Below are 19832 nucleotides of genomic sequence, written 5' to 3'. Positions count from 1 at the left end.
TGGGATCCCGCGCACTGAGGCTACACTGATGACAAATGCAATGGCCTTCAAGGCCACTACTATGGGTGTAGCTGAGCACAAGATCGAGAGGGCGTGGTGGGTGGGGAGGGACCCCAACCGAGAGAAGCCCCTGATCATACGGTTCCATGATGCTCAGGCACAACTTTCGACTTTACGACGCATGTCAGTCCTACGGATCCACCAGCGATCTCCATGGATGAGGACCTCACCCCCCTACAGGTTGAGGGAGGCACCGTCTATGAGACTCAGATCTCCGAGACCCTATTCTGCACCATTTGGAACTGTCATGGTATAATCTGGTCAGAACCAAGAAACTTCTCGAAATCCTATACAAGTCACGACATAGTCTTTTACACAGACACATCTGAGTCCAGAGCGCCCACTACCAGTAGTCAGCGGGTACACATGGGAGTTTGCTTACAGAGATGAGACGAGGGACACAGGGGAGCAGAAAGGTCGGGAGGAGTAGCACTTCTTTACAGATCCACCCTTTTGGGGACCATTTCAGTAGAGCAGAGAGATGCACATTCAAACTTTGTTTGGATCCGAATCCAACACATGGACAGCCGGGATCTATTTGTTGCAGTATGCTACTTCCCTCCCGAGACCTCTCACTTTGCTAGAGATATTCGAGATGAGGGTGAGATATCTCCATTTGCAGCTCTTTATCAATCCATCATTGACTTCTCGATCTATAGAGAAGTCCTCCTAGTTGGGAACTTCAACGCGAGGACAAGCACACGTCAATTACAAGGGACTTCAAGGATGATTCCATTCTACTGCCAAACATTGACCTTGAGGGATCAGGTATGCTACGGGTTTCGGCTGACAGACGAGGCCCGATCACATCTTATGGGCAGGCCCTACTGGATCTTGGCAGGATGCATGATCTCATTATTTATAATGGTCTTGATAGATGACCTGCCTCAGGTGGTCTCACATGCCTTCCACATGGGGGAGGCTCTAGTGTTGTTGATTACATCATGGGATCCCCTACCTTCGCATCTCACATCACTGAGATGCAGGGAGCGGGACCTGGAATGCCAAACCCCACCATGGGTATGGCTGGAATGGTTTAGAATGCCGGAGCAGTGATGCCCTCACCGTTTTTACAGCCCCTCGTTTATGACAATCTCACTCCTAAAGGCAAATTGAAAGTTTACAAGGAGGAAGGGGCAACTCTCAAGTTGAGACTTTCAATGGGATGCATGACAGATTGAAGGCTTTGACATTCGTGCAACAGTTTGATGCTGCCTACTCAGGTGGACACTTCACAGAATTCTCCAAAGTCCGAAAGGCAGCTACCTTTTTGAAGGGCAATGCGCTCCAATGGTGGATCAACCTCCACTTGCAAGGCAGAGCACCTACCACTTGGCTCGAATTCAAGCAGGTCTTCTCAGCAGCATGGCTCACTACCACTTTTGAGGTGGATATCATGACCGCCTGGTACAGGTTGGATGCTGCAAATTGCGAAAATTTGGAGGACTACAATAAGAAGTTTTGGGAAGCCCTAGTACCAGTGAATTCTTACAAACATGTACTGCTATCCGAGCAAATTGAAAGATATTGCTGCAGGTTGCCAAAGGAGATTCGGGACTACTGCACGAAGACAAGGGTTTCCAATATCTCTCGGTTGGTTGAGAATGCCACTACAGCTTATGCACTAATGCAAGGGAAAGTTTATGGGTTCAAAGGAAGCTCACAAGAGACATCAAGGTCAAAGGGCATCATGCACCACGAACAGTCCACATTTGATGGGTCACCTGTTGAGATAGTCTCATCATACACATATCTTGGGGTTGTCTTCTCTAGACCCATCTTCACTATGAGACCCACGATGCAGGCCCACCCCCTGGGCAAGGGATACACTTCATTGGCTAGACTAGAGAGACAGTGCTCCGCTCGCACTTTTAGGATCCATGAACCAAGGGTTTGCTTTTTGACTCCTTTGTTCGCCCAACGGGGATGGACTTGGGAACCATCCAAAGCCTCTGTGCATCTAGATCTCCAAATATGCCACGATGATATGCTCACCAAAATCTCCCATGAAGTGTCCATAAAGGCATGTGCACTTGGGTCTATATGGAGAGCCAGAACCACTCCTTGAAGAAAACAATCCTCCTAGTAGAGGCTGCCCACGAAGACCGTGCATGCTATCCCAAATGACCACCAAGGCGTGTACCGTATCTGTCCTAATACTCACCAATGTGTGTGCAGAGTGGACTTGGGAACCATCCAAAGCCTCTATGCATCTAGATCTCCAAATATGCCACACTGACCAGAATCTCCCATGAAGTGTCCACAGAGGCATGTGCACTCGGGTCTATATGAAGAGCCAAAACCCAACCAGAAGCATCATCTAGAAAGTATGACTCAACCAAGGTCTATATGGAGAGCCAGGAATGTCACCTAGAGAGCATGATTCAATAGAGGCAATTGTAAGTCTGTACCGAGAGCCATAAACGTCATCTAGAGAGCATGATTCAACCGAATGTCGTCGAACCGCAAGAGCCCAAGAAGAGTCATGTCTCTTGTAAAACACCTGAGGCTCTCAAAGAGAGAGCCAAGCTAATGAGCCCCAAGGCATGAAAAGGAGAACACATAAAGGTGCTCAATAATCTAGCAATCCCCTTCTAGATTATCCTCGCTCAATAATCTTTTGGACCTCCACAGGTTCATTGCAATCTCTCCATGAATAGAAAGCCAAAACACGTTCTTTCTATTCGAGAGGAATTTCCTCAAAGAAATCTGAAAACTCTCCCAATGAGGAGCTTTGGTGGGCTTCCAACCTCTATAGCTGAGCTGAAATCTCCCTGCATTAGTAACCATGTATCAAAAGAAGGGGAGGCTCTTCTCTCATGCCTTGCATCAATTCATTCCCACTCTTGGGGTCCCAATGCAAATACTTTATGGGGACACGTCCATACAGCCGAAGCCTCCATGAGCCCAAAGAGATGTAACCTCGATTACGGTCTAGGTATCATTCTAAAGCCAACAAACAACGCTCCATATAATCTACAATCCTGACAGGCTGAAATGCAACATGTATAAGTATATCATCTGTAGATCTGAATAACATGTCCCTAGAATGAACATCAAAGACCAAGGCACCCCCGTCTGATCCTGGTAGTCCTACAACTTGAAGTGGGATCTCTAATCTCGTAAAGGCTCCTAGCCAAGTATCCCGAGAATGAAATTTGTCATTCGAAAGAACCCAAACCAAGGATATGGCTGTATCAATCTGTTGGAGACTCCCTTCGCTTCCTCTGAGGTGACTAACTAGCGATCATCTAGAACGCTTTTGAAGACCTTTGAAGAATCCACAGAGGAAACACAACCGCTCTCCCAATTGGACCACTGCATATAGTGAGAAGTGCCAAGTGGTTAGCCACCATGATCATCAAGTATACTGTCATTCCATGTGACTAGCTGCGTATCAATCTCTTCCCCCACAGGACGGTGGAACTCTTTGAAGAGTACTCCTGAAGCTTGCCCAAGCTCTCAGGATGGTAGCCATAAGAGGGAAAGGAGTTCTTGGATGGGATGAGGTAAATATCACCTAGTACTATCCATCCAATATCCACCTTGGAAGAAGAGCAGGATCTAATGAAGAAATCCTACCAAGGTTCTTGTCCTAGCAAGAGTCCTCTGACCACAATTTTACATAGTAAAGCTATGCTGTGCAAGTTTGGATCTATTATATTGAAATCTCCTTTCCATGTGGGTAGGATCAAAGTCTCCCAAGCCACCCTGGCTCTAGTGCCTGCTAAACCATCTATATGACTCCAAATAAAATTCCTTATCGGCCCTTTGAGCTGTGTGATGCAGTCTCTAGAATGGCACCAACAACAGTAAACAAACCATGCCGCTGCAAAGGAGAGATGACCATACCGACCTAGCAAACCAAATGTCTGACAAAAACACCCCCCTGAATCCAAGTGAAACCAAAATCAGCCCCAAACTTGGAGTGTCTTGGAAATAAATCCAGGGCTGCCATGAAAGAAGTGAGGTGCTATGGAGTGCATCCAAAAAAACAGCATCCAAGAGCTCCTCATCCTATCTCGACATCCCAATAACAACTACCTGAGATCTCAAAATAATGCTAATTGCTTCAGCCATAAATAAATACACGAAAGGGACAAGAGGACATCCCTAGTGAACTGATCTAGGAATCTCCCCTTTCTCCTCTAATAAGCACCTAGCTATGGGCTCTCCCCTTTCTCCTCTAATAAGAACCTGGCTATGGGCTCATCTGTACAAGGAGGAAACCCCTCTAATCCAAGCATCTAAGAATCCAAAGCATTGAAAAGTACCCTCGAAAAAATCCAAATCTACTCTATCGTAAGCTTTCTCAAAATCCAAGAGTAGAATGGCAAGGCCTTGGCTACTTTGCATAGCCCAATGTGGCCTCCCAAAATAAAAATATATTATCAAAGATGCTTCGGCCATGAACGGAGGCCATCTACGTATCATGGATGAGGTCTGAAAGGATGGGCTGCAAGCACAGATTGATAGTTTTGGCCAAATTCTTATAAATAGTTCCCAAGAAAGTAATTGGCCTCCATGGAGAATTTAAATTTTTGCAACCCCCTTTGCGATAAGATGAATGAGACCCTCTGTAAATGAACTAGGCATAACACCAAAGTCCCAAACGACTTGTATGGCTGAACTAACATGGTCCCCAATCAGATCCCAAAAAGAAATTAAAAATGTGGGTGTCTGATCCCGGGCGCTTGCCCTTAGGGAGGGCAAGAAGTGCAGTCCTAATTGGTTAAAGGTCCATCAAGAGAAGCTCTCATATTTAGTTCACCAAAGATGGAATATCCTACCATACTCTACATGCGACATAAAACAATTTCAAGTGAGACACATTAGGCTTCTTGCCCATAAACCCCTGCTCATGAGTCATCATGAATAGCTGCTGTAGGTGTCCTGTACATAATGTAAACAGCAAGCATGTACTACTTCAGCCCAAAAGTTTAATGGCATCTTCTCGCTCATCATAGCACATGCAATCTTTGCAATATGCCCATTTTTCCTCTCAGCAATCCCATTTTGCTGTGAGATATATCTGCATGTAAATTCGAATTCCATGTACTTTCAAGAAATTACAGAATCCATTGAAGTACTCTTCCCTCTCCATTTGATCTTATGTACTTAATAGACATACCTTTCTTCTTTCCAATTGTAGCTTTGAAATTTTTAAAATGAGTGAATATCCCACTCTTCTCCTTTCTGAAATAGTTCCTTGTGACATAATGCATGCTTCCATTGATTGATGGATTTTGTGTAGGCCCCCAAACATTTGAATGGATAAGATCCAATGGCCTTCCTCTAACATTCCTGTCCGGCGAAAAAGCATGCCTTGATTGCTTTCCAGATTGGCATCCTTCACATATTTTATGCATACCATCCACATTAAAAATAGGCAAACCTGTCACAATACCTTGAGACTACATAGATTTCAACCACTGCACATTACACGACCAATGCACTTATGCAAAATATCGAGCAACCATGGCAGCCTTCACACTAGGCATGCTGGCATCCAATCCTTGCCTTTTGCAATCAAGCTGCACTTGTCATTAAAATCTCCATCCTAGAGATTAAACCTCACCTGCAGACCATGCTCAACCATCTGACCAAAAGATACCAAGTTTTTTATGATACTTGGCAAATAAAGTACATCTAACAACTACTTTGGTATCCATCATGCATAGACAAGGAAACCTTTCCAACATGTGCAATCAGGTCGCATGAGCCATCACCCATCTCAACATAGCCTTGCTTATCCAATGCATCCAAATCTTTGAGCTATTCAGCATGGCTGGTCATCTGGTTCGAAGCACTTGAGTCAACATACCATACATCTCACGAAGTTGTATTTCTTGCATCTGCACTAAGCATGTGTTTCATAACAAATGGCTGCTCAGTTTTGTCACCTTCTTGCTTAGAAGAAGATGCATAGTTCCTTGTAATTTCTCATAGCATTGGGCTGCAATACGTGAAGATGCAAGACATGGAATGGAAAGGAAAGTAGAAAAGCAAGACTAGGCAAACATAATGGAAATGAAATAATGCTAGAAAGAAATGTACAACCAAGCAAAGTACTTACATGATCAAGAAAGGCTTGAGGCTTGATTCATTTGACATGAGAAAGTACAATGCCTTTATAGGATAGGCACACACACTCTAAGTGTCAAATGTATATGGGATATGTCCCATAGTGACACGGCACTCTAGGATATAAAGTAGTATAGTACTACTCTAGAATACACTAAAAGTCACTCAAATTGACTCCATTTCCTAACACCCCCCATGGAGGAAAGGTGAGGGACTATAGGAATGGAACCAAAGTCATGATAATGATAGTCATGAAAATTGTGCATGCCGGTCTAGAACTAGACATAGGTCCCACACAATCTCAGAGGCAAGTGAGCATGGCTCAAACGCTAGCGAGCATAACATAGAAATCTCATCTAGCATGGCTCAGAGGCTCATCATGCATGGATGCATGATCAACTCAGAGGCTCATCATGCATGGATGTATGATCAACTCAGAGATCTAGGAGACCAATGCACCAACAAATACGCCTATTAAAGCCAAAAACACATGGCTCCCATAGTACATCCCCTCCTGCCTCCAAAGACTAATGGGGAACATCAAGCCACATACCAAAAATAGAAAAGAAATACATCATTTTAGGAGGACTATCCAAGGCATAGTACCTTTATTGACTACACACACATGATTTATTGCATTCATTTTTAGGAAACAACCCCAGGACAGAGTACCCAAGTACATCATGCTTAGAAAGGAAAATCATGATCTCCATCATTCTCTAGATGTTGGAGACAGACAGTAAGAGCATGATCCTGTGTCAAATGGTCATCTTCGTCTGCATCATCACTAGTGGTGGAAGCCACCCAACTGGCATGATCCTTCGATTGTTGTTGAGCAAGCTTTTGGTAGCACCTATCCTCCGTATGACCGAGCTTGTTGCAATATGTGCACTTGAACGGCTTGAATGTCTTTCTTCGTGCTGGTGGAGTCGATGGCCTAGGTCTCCATTTGATTGTGGAGGCAAGAGCCTGTGTAGTATCCGATAAGTAGGATGGAGATTCTTTGTTGCGGCGATCCTTTTCAAGAAGAAGAGATATCATATCTTTGAAGGTAGTTGATGCAATCCGAAGTACTTCAAGGGCATTCTCAAAGCGAGAAATCCCTTTCATACTTGTCATGAGGACAGCCATTTTGTCCTCGTCATCCGAGAAACACTTCAAGTTGGAGAGTTGTTGAACTAAAGATTGAATTTTTGCTATATGTGCACTCAAGGTGGAATAGACTACCAAAGCTCTCCAACGGTGAGGCTCAAGGTATCAAACGGGATTGGAGAAGGCATTCCTCCAAGGGGAATGAGGAAGAGAGGCTTCATGTCCTCAATCTCTTACCTCAACCTCTTGGAAGCTATGATACCAAATGAAGATGCAAGACATGGAATCGAAAGGAAAGTAGAAAAGCAAGACTAGGCAAACATAATGGAAATGAAATAATGCTAGAAAGAAATGTACAACCAAGCAAAGTACTTGCATGATCAACAAAGGCTTGAGGCTTGATTCATTTGACATGAGAAAGTACAATGCCTTTATAGGATAGGCACACACACTCTAAGTGTCAAATGTATATGGGATAAGTCCCATAGTGACACGTGGCACTCTAGGATATAAAGTAGTAAAGTACTACTCTAGAACACACTAAAAGTCACTCAAATTTACTCCATTTCCTAACAATATGCCCCAGTTTGTCACAATAATAGCATCCGTTGCCATCCGTATTTTCTCTTAGGAAGAAACCACCTCTTCCTAATGATCTCCCCTTTCCTTTCAGGTTGCTTCTTCCTCTTCCTTGTGATTGCATTTCTGAAAACTGCCAATTTCGACTATTTTTCTGGTGGTTACGAAATTATCCACCCCCACGGCCTCTATGGGATGATCATCGTCTGCCTCTTCCGAAATTCAAGTAAAAAGACTGAGTTTGGTTCAGATGAGGTACCCTATAACCTCATTTCTTCCATGATCATAAGTGAGGTAAGCTCGTCAAAATCCGAAAATCTTTGCCGCAGGAATACCAAGGTTGTAAATAGCTTCCAGCGTTATCCATGAGACCACTCAGCATAATGCTCATGAGGTCATAATCATCCTGTGGTGCATCAATAGATGCAAGGGACTCAGCAATTCCCTTTAACTTCAAGACATAATCATTTACTGACATGTTCTCTTTCTTCACGCTTTTTAGCTCTTGCTTTCCCCCCCTTTGTGTTTATAGCAAACATCCTTTCAAATGTGGTCCATACCACATGTGCATTCTCTCCATTCTAAATATGTCCAATCATTGTGTTGTCTATAACTGTAGACAACCAATACATAACCTTCTTGACCTTTTCATTCCATTTAATCCATGCCTTCACCTGTTCTGCAGTAGGTCTATCCTCATCTACTTCCGGCTCTTTCGCCTCACCGGTCACAAACTCCCATAAGCCTTTACCCATAAGAATTTGTAACCCAACACTTCCATGATGGGTATCATTCTTGTCAAGCTTTCTCAATAACTAGATTGCTTGAATTCTCTGCCATTACTGCAATTTTTTCAAGAGGACAGCAAGCCCAAATTCTGCAACTTTACGGAGCAGGCACCTTCTCAATGAATCAATGCGCACTACAAAATTTCAACCAACAAGCCCCGGAACAAGGCATAATCATTGCTTCAAGAAATCCCACCAGCAATGGCAAAGCATGATCACCCAAGTCATAAACAATGCATCTTTGCAACTAATCAAGGCATCCATTGCAAATTTCTGGAGTTCCCAGGCACAAACTCCAACCATGATAGCCACAGGAGCTATGCCAACTTGCTAAACAAATTAAAAATTGAGAGAAGGTTGTAGTGAAACCTGGCTGAGTGACAGCTGCTTGTTGACTGAGATAGATTCACAACAGCTTCAATCAATATCTCTTCTAATGCATCTCATTGGCGGCATCTCAATTGATACACAGCCATGGACGAAGGAAGCATATAACACAAGAAGGAAGTGACGGAATCAGGGAAAACAGACTGAATCAGATCACAGAGAAAAGTGGTCACTCATACATACAGGCCATTTCTGTATAAACCGCCATCCAGATAGTGAAAACAATTAGCAAACAGTTGTACTACTATCCAACAAGAAACAGCCCTTCAGTCGTAGAGTAGGCTGATTGTTCACAAGCTAGCAGACACCAACACATAACCATGAAGATAAACCTAGTTTGAATGTAGTCATCATTCTCAGAAAAGAAAACTACTTCGTTGCATCTGGAAAGGGACAAATCAGTAATGCAATTTAATAGGCAATGACAAATATATCAGGCTGATCTCAGAATCAATTCCCTGTGAGCCTTTGATCACAGAGAAAAAATATTGCGCAGCTCTCTCAGCAGAATAGCACAGCCAATTGGTTTTTTAATAATGAAGGCAATGCAGGCTAGAAAGGATAGTTCTGAAATCCTGTGGTGGCAACTATATGCAGCTTTTGAAACAATCATGACGTGTTTAATGAACCATGTAATGGCCCTTTTCCTGATAGACAAAAATAAAATCAGCAACTTGGGAGGAATGATAGTCCATCTCCCACAGTTTTATATCAAGACTCATCTCTTTGCTTCCTGCAAACCATAAGCACCTTCAAGAGCCCACTCGCTCTGATACCATTCAAAAAAGTAGGGGAGAATGAGTATGTGCAGAATCTTCTCTCTCCACGCACAGACATACATATAATTGAGAAGAGTTCACACTCTGAAACAAAGGTGGAGGCCAAAACGTTTTCCTGCAGCTTCTTCTTCTTCTTTCTAACTCTTCTAACCTTACAAACACGATAAGATAACTTATATGTGTAAAGGGGCTCACTATTGTGAACACAAACAAAGTAGATCAGCTGGTGCTATAGCTATGCCAGCTATAGACTAGCTAAACTAGCTGTCACCCATGGTAGAGAATCACTGGCAATATCTCCATCATGATATCAAACCATGCTAGTGATGTAGTCAACCAAGCGGGTCACCTGTATCCGCATGTGTTGAGCTTGACTTCTCAACGCATGCTGCAAGTTTAACACATGACAGCAACTTGGAGTAGCAACTTTTGGAGTAGGAATCACCAGTCCTGGTCCACCATCAGATGGACATTTGTATAAAATAAAACTTCTGCATTTGAAAAGAAGAGGCATTGCTTACCGAAGGTTTGATAAAGAGGGACAGTGGAAGGCATTTGAAATTCTGCTATCAATGCATGCGGCAAGTTTAACACATGACAGCAACTTGGAGTAGCAACTTTTGGAGTAGGAATCACCAGTCCTGGTCCACCATCAGATGGACGTTTGTATAAAATAAAACTTCTGCATTTGAAAAGAAGAGGCATTGCTTACCGAAGGTTTGATAAAGAGGGACAGTGGAAGGCATTTGAAATTCTGCTATCAGGAATCGAAAGGGATAGTGCGAAACGTTAAGAGATGTAGTCCAGTCTGTAAAAAATATAAAAGGAAATTGACAGTACATAAAATTGTGGCTGCAATATTTTTTTTATTGCAACTTATGGACAAGGTTTATGCAGCATAAGGTATACCTAGAGGCTAGATGAATCCAGAAAAATGCCCGAGCTCATCACATGGAAAAGTGCAGTTTATAATTTCATGGCAGTCATCCAATAGATTATAAACATATCTTTTATGCAGCATAAGGTAGCTTAAGTTTCAAATTTCTGAGATTTCTTTATTCTGATTGCCAATTTAGAGCGTTGTCACCCCAACATGCACACGGGAAAATATTTTTGCATCATTAGAAAGCACCTGTAGCAAGCAGGGTTTGCATCAAATTGAATTGTGCTTTGTGTTCTCCTCATGTGTGCATGTTGTGAAGGTCTTTGCAAGACTATTATTTGTGTGCTTCATTTTCAGTGATTCTGTCTTTTGTGAAAATGTAGAGCTGCACAAAACATATGTGAGTGCACGTTCAGGATTCGAAAGCATATATTTCCTGAAGAAGCCTCGTGAGTTTACTATCACGATATGGAACATGACCGCCCTCTTTGCGTTTCCGGTCATCTCCTAATGCACTAATGACATTGCCAAGTGCCAGCAAGCCTTTATTTATATGAACTCCTGATATTACAAAGGAAGACAATTAATGTGCTTGTTGGAGGCATCATGGAGCTACATTCCTAGTTAGGATCAGTGACTCTTTAAAAGTACAGAGTATGAGTACAATATGTCAATATGACATCATACTTCACCTTCTTTAAAGCGTAAACCATCTGCCCCTGTCCTTTTGGCTCTCTCGGACCCTGCCAAATCAACCAAATGCAGTTTCGCACATAAAAATTCCTCTATATCATCTGCTGCTGTAGGTGCTTCATGAAGAAACAAGTCTACTTTTTTCCTCTGTTCCAGTGTTACTGTAAAAATTGCATGGGAACGGCTGCATGTGAAGAAGACAAATAGCTGTAGTAAGAGGCAATTAGCATTATGATGCCGCACAACTTTCAAATGGCCATCTTTAATCATATGGATGGCATATAGAAATTCCCAGTTTAATGTGACACTATTGCTACAACCAAGTAAAAAGGTGCTTGTGTGCCTCACCAATCTGCTTGTGTGCAACACCAATCTGAAAATAATAATATAAATTCCTACGCAATGAAATGCTTTGGATATTACTCGAAAAATATTATTCATGCCAGTATACTGTATCATGGTAGTCTTCCTCATACTTGGGATGATCCTCTAAGTAGATTTAACTTGTTGCCCTTCAAATACAAGACAATTTCTGATCAAGCGTATTGCTACATTGTTTGTCAAACAACATTGTGTATGGAAGGGCTCAAGTTGGCAAAACAAGGAGCACAACTTGAACATAGATGAAGGAAAGAAAGAGCAGAGGAGACAACTCCTAGAACCAACGGTTCATTTTAAATGCAAGAAATTCGAGACTCTTTTTTTTCTTCAACCCTATGTTTCCCTTTTGGATCTCCTCCCAAGCACATTGGACACGTGCAAATATACATCTTTCATGATACACTTAGGGTGGTATTGCCTTTCCAAATATTTGCCCAGTGCCAAGGTACAGATCGGGACTGCCCAAGCACAAGATGTTAGTTATTCACAAATCAGTTGTGACGGCTGCAAAGGTTTGCTATGGACCTCTTTGCACCTCATTTTGCAGCCATTATAGAGCTTCAAAACCACCAAACAAGTGCAATATGCAATTGCCAGCCTAGAATTGTCCACAAAACTTACTTGCAACATATGTTAGGTAACCTCAAGGCTTGAACACAAGATATCCCAAAACGAAGGCAAGAGCTCAAGGAAGGACTTGACTCTTAAACCCTAGATTAGCAAAACAATAAGATAAAAGGTTCTATTAAAAGAGTTTGAAAACATTTTGCCTCAAAAAATCCCCACCTACCACCCTGAACATCAGCTCAAGTGGAGAGAGAGAATCACTTCGTTGCGTATTACCACCGCTTGTAACTCCATTGTTAAGAAGGTGGTCCAAGGATTTCATATGCTTGAAGAAGAGCAAGCTAGAACTCAGGATAAGCCTCTGCTCAAAGTCAAGGGCTGAAAACTCAGGTGCCGCCCCAAATCACAAACAAGAAGACAGAATAAAAATGGTTACTACAGAGGAATTGCTATAAAAAGAAAGGAAACATAAAAGAAACCCCAAAATCACCATAATTCGATGGAATGCCCCGTGCCAAACACGAGCAAGGCACAATGCTTTAAATTTGCAGAGAGCTGCAAAAAAGCCAGGCACAATCGAGAGATACAGCTTCCAACCAATGGGGCTTATAAAGCATGCACTTCAGAGGTCTAGCATGAAATCACTATGCAGAAAACTCAGGTGCCGCCCCAAATCACAAACAAGAAGACAGAATAAAAATGGCTACTACAGAGGTATCGCTATAAAAAGAAAGGAGACATAAAAGAAACCCCAAAATCACCATAATTCGATGGAATGCCCCCTGCCAAACACGAGCAAGGCACAATGCTTTAAATTTGCAGAGGGCTGCAAAAAAGCCAGGCACAATCGAGAGATACAGCTTCCAACCAATGGGGCTTATAAAGCATGCACTTCAGAGGTCTAGCATGAAATCACTATGCAGATTTAGCGCACAGCCATAGTTGTGAATGGATGCACCCATGAAGCTGGGGGCATCTAGGAGCTAAAAACCAACCATCATGTGGATCGGATCGGTCACCACAAAACGTCGCTACAATCCCACAAAACCGAAGCATGAAGGAAGAAGAGCGGAAGAGGAATTTCACGAAATGAAGAGAGCAACAAGAGCCATGGAATGGGAACAAAACTACTTGTAGCAGACAGAACGGTCCGTGTCAAAGTACACCCGTAACACATAAAGGTGGGGAGAGGAAATTGCCACCACTCAAGGAAGCTGAAGGCTAGGGCGATGGGCGTCAAGAGCTGCTTCTCTCATGATGCCTACTTTTCTAATCATTTAACTTCAATATAGTTATCAACACTGATGCACATTTCAAATTTGTAAATGCAAATCAGAAGGAGATGCAAAGGAAATTTACAATAAGACACTGTCACAAAAGTTTGAGCTACCCACCATTCATAACATGGCTTTTGCTGCAAGCTACAGAAAGAATTGCTTAAGTCAAAATCTATCGTTACATTCAGATGTGAAAACAAAAATTCTGCATCAAAATGGCAACACAATCGTAGGGACAGGACCTGGAGCACGGGTTCATGTTTGTGCTCCCAGTTGCACGGCAAAGAGCTCCTTGTTCCAGGCATAAAGCCATCTCTTGCAGATTGCTGACATCAATCTCTCTCACACCTGCGACCATGATTTCTCCATTGATTGTTTCTCGAATGTGTATAGAAGGTTTCACAGAAGACAGATTTTTGCATCCTCCCATAACAACACCTAAACCATTTAATGACTCGTGTCTGCTCACAGCCGAAGGATTTGGATCAAGTAGATCATGCACCTCTTCCTTCAAAATCTGACGTGACACGTAAATGGTCAGAAATCCTGTACTTGACCAAATCTGAGTGCCTCAGAAAAAGGTGTAGTTCAAACGATAAACCAAAAGCAAAAGTGGCAAAATAGGCAACAAAAAAAGGCCTCATACATCAGAAGGAGCTTGTGTGCTTGACAAAGTAACTACACATCAGATCAGTGAAACTGAAAACCAGGACAAGTCAATTGCATGTCTGAACTCTGTAGCTACAAAAGTCGCTATGTATACATTTGTCACGATATGTGCACAGATGATGGATGAACGTTAACTTTACAAGTTAACAGTAATTTACCCAGCGACTGAGCCATAGTCATGCATATTTGGCACAAAAATGGGCTTCATTTTCCAACCATGTAACTTGAAAATTTTTACTTTTTCAAGAGCTATACTCTAAAGAGAGCGTCAAGAATGCCTTGAATATGAGTAATTCTCGGGAATTACATGTGAGACAATTGGACCTCGTTCTATTTATGCTACCATACATCTGAAATCTTGGACCCAACTCATTTTTTCCACAAAACAAATTCATACCACGTCTGTTTTTGCCGAATGAACACATCTTTGTCATGTACTGCCTCCTCGAAGTTTCTCTGTCTTCCAAATCAAAAAACAGGAGTCTTACATACCTCAATGAATGAGACTCTAAGCTGCACATCCATCTTTGAGCTTTCAACCTTTCGAAATAAAGTCTCCATAACTCGGGGAGTGATCCCGTCTATACAACCCCCAACTGCAAATCCAGTTCCCATGGTGTATGTTTTCCCAGATCCTGTCTACAAGTATCCAATGAAAAATTGTAAGGTGAATAAAAGAGGACGAGGACAAGGACTTTAAGAACAGATCCTATTTTTATGTGGACACAAAGACATACACATTGAGTTCCTAGAATGAAACAAGTCCGTGTATCAGCCGACCTGACCGTACGCTAGTACGGTGGCGTTGTACCCTTCAAACCAGGCATCAATAAGTGGCGCGATGCATTCTTCGAAGATGGATGAGGCTGGAGACCCCGAGCTCCCGTATACGTGATCAAACGTAAAGAAGTTGGAGCCCAGTTGAACCTGTGAAATTGTCAATATTTGAAGCAAGTGGTATCATTTGCGCAGCGAACGACGTTCCGATTTGCGCAAGGGATCCACATTTTGAGGCGTACCGCGAGAATTTATACGCAACGTAGAGGATCTGGAGATCAGTAGCGAACCTGTGGCTCGCCCTGTACAACAGTGATACAATCTTTGCAACCCTGCAGGCGTTCTGTGGAAGTGAGAGGCCGAATGCGGAGAGCGACGACGATACGTTGGGAGGGAGGCTCCTTGTCAAATGCTGCGGCTTCTCCTTCCGGTGATGGCGCCATCTGTTGCTCATCGGAATCCATTGGAAGAGGCTTCGAGCGGCCAGCTGCAGCTGGAACGTGGTGACTAATTGTTTGTGACAAACAACAAGAACAAGGTGGTGAACTGAACGCGCCTCCTTGCATCTTGACGAATCCTTTGTCCCTTTACTTAACCATGGTTTATCCCCACCATTGCCAAACCTCGTAGAAATGCCTTACTATTGTGCTTTCTTTTCCAAATTCTTTTTGGTTCTTTAATAAATCGTGAGTTTATTTGTGGCAATATGAGTTTGCATGCCCATATGTGCTCATGAGAGGTTTTACCATTCCTCGTTCATCTTGAAGCTCCAAGATGCACTTTCACATGGCCTACGTATATAAATCACCACATCATGTTTTCATATGTATATTGCCATTATAGTGGCATGCTAAGGAAATCTCTCCAATACAACAAGTTGTAGTTGGGTATACATTCGATCCAAGGTGTCTAATTTTTCATAAAAGTAGGTTAATCATTGTCAGCCTTCTTGTGTGCTAGAGTTTGAAACAAAATTTATGTGGTAAGTGGGGGGAGGAAAAAGAGCACTTTAGAAATATTTAACATAGCCCTTAGTTTTATGCAATGGGATTTTTTCCCTTTGGTGCTCCGCTCTTGTTCCTAACATAATGTCTTTGAGACAAAATTGTAAGTACGTGAAAGCTTTGCAAATAAGTGATGGAAATGGCCCCTTGTGTCGTAGTAGCACCAGTACACAAGCTCAAACCACCATAATGTTTGCTATGCGATGGCATCATACAATAAAAAAGAGTAAACTTTGATAAGAATGCGATAGGAAACTATGTACATCTATCTCGCATTTGAGTCCTGCGTAGGCCAAGGGCAGATGTCCCTTGATAGGGCCAAAAAGGGTGGGTGTGTGAGTTATTTATTAAAAAAAGGGGGACGAGGATTGGGGGGGGGGGGGGGGGGATGGGGCACATGAAAACTTTTCATAGATTATCCAAGGCCTCATAAGACTCTGCACTTTGCTTCAAGGCAGCAAGGAGCGGGGAGCCCATACACCACGTGTGGGCAAGCAAGCATTTAAACTACCTTTATATTTAAAATATTATATATTTTCAATAATTGTTTTTCCCCTTTCATACATATTTTGGATTTTATATGATATGTGTTGTTCAAATTTCCTAATGGTATTTATGTTAACATATTCATCAGTATTATATTTATGCCACTATAAGACACCATAACTAGCATCTGGTAATATTGATGTCTATACCATGATTGAGACTATTGAAATTTTATTAAAAAGTGCTGACACCTCCCACAAAAATATTGCTTTGTACTGTCAATCGAAAAAAAAGTTAAAATTGTTGAGAGCTTCCACAACAAGTTTGGTGTGGGTTTAAATAAGCTTCATATAATCATGATGAAATAAAAGAATGAAGGGTCATTAGAGTAAATACAAGTTAATTGGCAAAGGAAGAAATCTTTATCCATGACAAATTGTTCAAAAAGTGGTATTTACATCAATATTTGCATCCTCAACCAAGTCCTACATTCCAAATAAGCCTATCTCTAGTTATATCCCTAAGTCTCCTATAGCTTCGGGACCTATAGTAACCTAATCTTGATCCCTAGTGGCAATGATGATGTAGTGGAAGTAAAAGACATCATGGACCCCTCAGAAGATGACAAATCTTCCTTTAAGACTTCTTCTCTGCAATAGATGGATCGTTATGCTCAATGAGTCTTTGTACAAAGGAGACTAATGCTCGAGGCAACAATAAATATCCACGGCCTTTCCATTGATTAAATTTGCCTTTACAATATTTGAATTTTGACTGACACTCCAGTCAACGGGTACTACCCATTACATGCACAATGATTGAATAACACCTTTATAATGATTGAAGTATAAATGTCCAATCTTGACATTTGCCTATGGAAGATCCAATTTGGTCATCAAATCATTTATCCCATGTCTCACCACCCGCTGCTTAGGTACCATCTGCATTAACTATTGTTTAACCACCATCCTTCCTTGTCTTTATTGTTGCTTGAATGGCGTTGGAAGATAACACGGAATGATGGGTTTTTTATTATGCTTGTTGCTTACCCATTCCTTCAACCAATCACTTGTTTTATCGTATTGCCACATGATGGACTTCAATACAAAGTTATTATCAAGGAAATTCTTCATTTTTGCTTGAGCTCCTTCATGACGGACTTCAATACGAACTTATTAGTATGGCAACTCTTCATTTGTGCTCTCTCCTTCTAATTTCTCCTCGGGAAGAATCCTTAAAGAGTCTTGTGTATGCCAAAAACTTGACTAGAGTATTCTTATTTTCTTTCTACCAAATACTACTTCATATGCTGAGAGAGAGAGAGAGAGAGAGAGAGAGAGAGAGAGAGAGAGAGAGAGAGAGAGAGAGGAGGAGGAGGAGTAGAGGGGTGCAGATGTGGCCCCACACATGAGAGAGAGAGAGCGAGAGGGAGGGAGGGGAGGGAGGGGAAGGAGAGTCTGGAAGGGAAAGATGGCAGCTTAGAGATATATATACATACATTTACATTTGCATGTACACATGTATGTATGTATGATGGAAAGGAGGCAAGGGGTTGATGGGAGAAGGGTGCATGCAACCATGGTAGTGTCACTACCCGAGAGAGAGAGAGAGAGAGAGAGGGGGGGGGGAGGGTAGGGACAGAGGGAGAGGGGGAAGTGGAGGGCACAGGGGCGAGGGGGTGGGTGCGCAGCCATCGCCATGCACAGACGGGGGATGGGGAGGGAGTTGAAGGGAGAGGGGAGAGAGGGAAGAAGGTAAATGTGGAGGGAGTTGAGGGGAGAGGGGGCAGGAAGGTAGAAGGGGAGGGATTTGAGGGGGCAGGGCTCGCGATCACAACTGCACATAGGAGGGAGGGGTGAGAAAAGAGAGTGAACAAGGGCAGAGTGTGCACACCACACATCAAAGGGAGTAGGAGGGAGATTAACTATGTATTTATATTAAACGAGTATTAACTATGTATTTATATTTTTTAATAAAAAGAAGATACTTTGTAATATATATATATATATATATATATATATATATATAATATCTTTACTATTCTTAATATAATAAATAAAAGATTTAGGTCTTCACCCATCAGATATCATTTGCATTGCTAGGCATGCATATTACCATGCGTCCTACGTGAGTGCCAAAAATTAATATCAGCATGTTTCTATTCTATGTGCATGTCTCCGATGGGTGTGGTACTTTGTAGGGGCCTTCACACACACACACACACATATTGAAGGGGCCTTAATGTTAGATATGCTCAATGCCTCACCCTCTTGGTAACCACCAGTGGTCCAAGGTGCTTAAGTTGTAAGGCCCCCATATGAGGAGAAGCCATGTGTGAGCTTAGGACACCGGATGGATCCTGACTTGCATGTTAGATGAGGTCTATCAATGAGACCGTTGATGGTAGAAAGGTGATTGTGTGGGAGCCCCTTATTCTTGCTGGGGCTTGGGGCTAGTGTTGGCCCCCTAGTGGGGGTTCGGGGGCGAGAGCCCCCGAGGCGACGGTATAGGGAATATTCCAAGGATGACTAGTCGGTTCCACCGACTATGTTAACTAGTTGGCTCCACCGACTAGGTTGACTAGTTAGTTTCACCGAGACTACGTTGATCCGACTACCACCCTCATAGCTATAAAGAGGTGACCTCGCCAATCCATTGTATCAGATCAGTTCAAATTAGATCTTCTAGTAGAGATCTTCCAGCTTGTAGCTCTTCATCTAGTATCTATCTAGATTGCCATCTAAGCTCCACTGTGGGAGCGCACGGGTGGATGGAGCCATCATTTGTACTACATCAGTATTGAAGGAAAATTTTATTCATCTCCAGTTTGATGTGTACACTCTATTCTCTATTCAGTTTTTGTTTCATTGTGCCGTGTAATTTAACACTTAATATTACCCACTTTAAGGACCATATAAAGTATCATACCCATAGGATACCATTTGCATGGTTGGGCATGCATATTTTTTGGTTCCTCAAACATGCATCGTGCATGAACGTTCAAAAATATGCATTAGCGTACCTATGATGGATATGATACTTTTCAGGGCCTTGATCGTACCCACTTTACGGTCTATGAGAAGTGTAATACCATTGGATATCATTTGCATGGATATCATTTGGATCTTCTTGTTTCTCACCAAACATCCTACATGAGTGTCAAAATATATGCATCGGTGTCACCTATCGAATATCAGTTGCATGATTGAGCATGCATATTTCCTAGTTTCTCAACACTAATCATGTAAGAGTATTAAAAAATACGCATTAGTGTGCTTCTTGTGTATGAGTTTATTTATTATGTGTATGATACTTTGCAAGGGACT

The 19832-nt window shown here is 42.3% G+C and overlaps 1 protein-coding gene across 1 annotated transcript in view; it reads right to left on the bottom strand.

Moving 5' to 3' along the window:
• The window catches only part of LOC147882242 (kinesin-like protein KIN-4C), a 200638-nt gene that overhangs the window by 176385 nt on the left and 4421 nt on the right, over nucleotides 1-19832 (bottom strand). The window contains exons 2-7 of the mRNA XM_087401535.1: nucleotides 15307-15409; nucleotides 15020-15166; nucleotides 14732-14878; nucleotides 13813-14087; nucleotides 11345-11529; nucleotides 11080-11213 (exon numbers count right to left, since the gene is read on the bottom strand). Coding sequence (XP_087257661.1) covers nucleotides 11080-11213; nucleotides 11345-11529; nucleotides 13813-14087; nucleotides 14732-14878; nucleotides 15020-15166; nucleotides 15307-15409 — 991 coding nt within the window. The remainder of the gene's footprint in view (nucleotides 1-11079; nucleotides 11214-11344; nucleotides 11530-13812; nucleotides 14088-14731; nucleotides 14879-15019; nucleotides 15167-15306; nucleotides 15410-19832) is intronic.

Source organism: Dipteris shenzhenensis, chromosome 30 (genome assembly GCF_047967505.1).
Source record: "Dipteris shenzhenensis isolate YYH24624 ecotype China chromosome 30, Dip_SZ_1.0, whole genome shotgun sequence".
NCBI classification, from domain to species: domain Eukaryota; kingdom Viridiplantae; phylum Streptophyta; class Polypodiopsida; order Gleicheniales; family Dipteridaceae; genus Dipteris; species Dipteris shenzhenensis.
The sequence above is the reverse complement of the archived record's forward strand: the minus strand, read 5'-3'. Positions and strand labels throughout refer to the sequence as shown.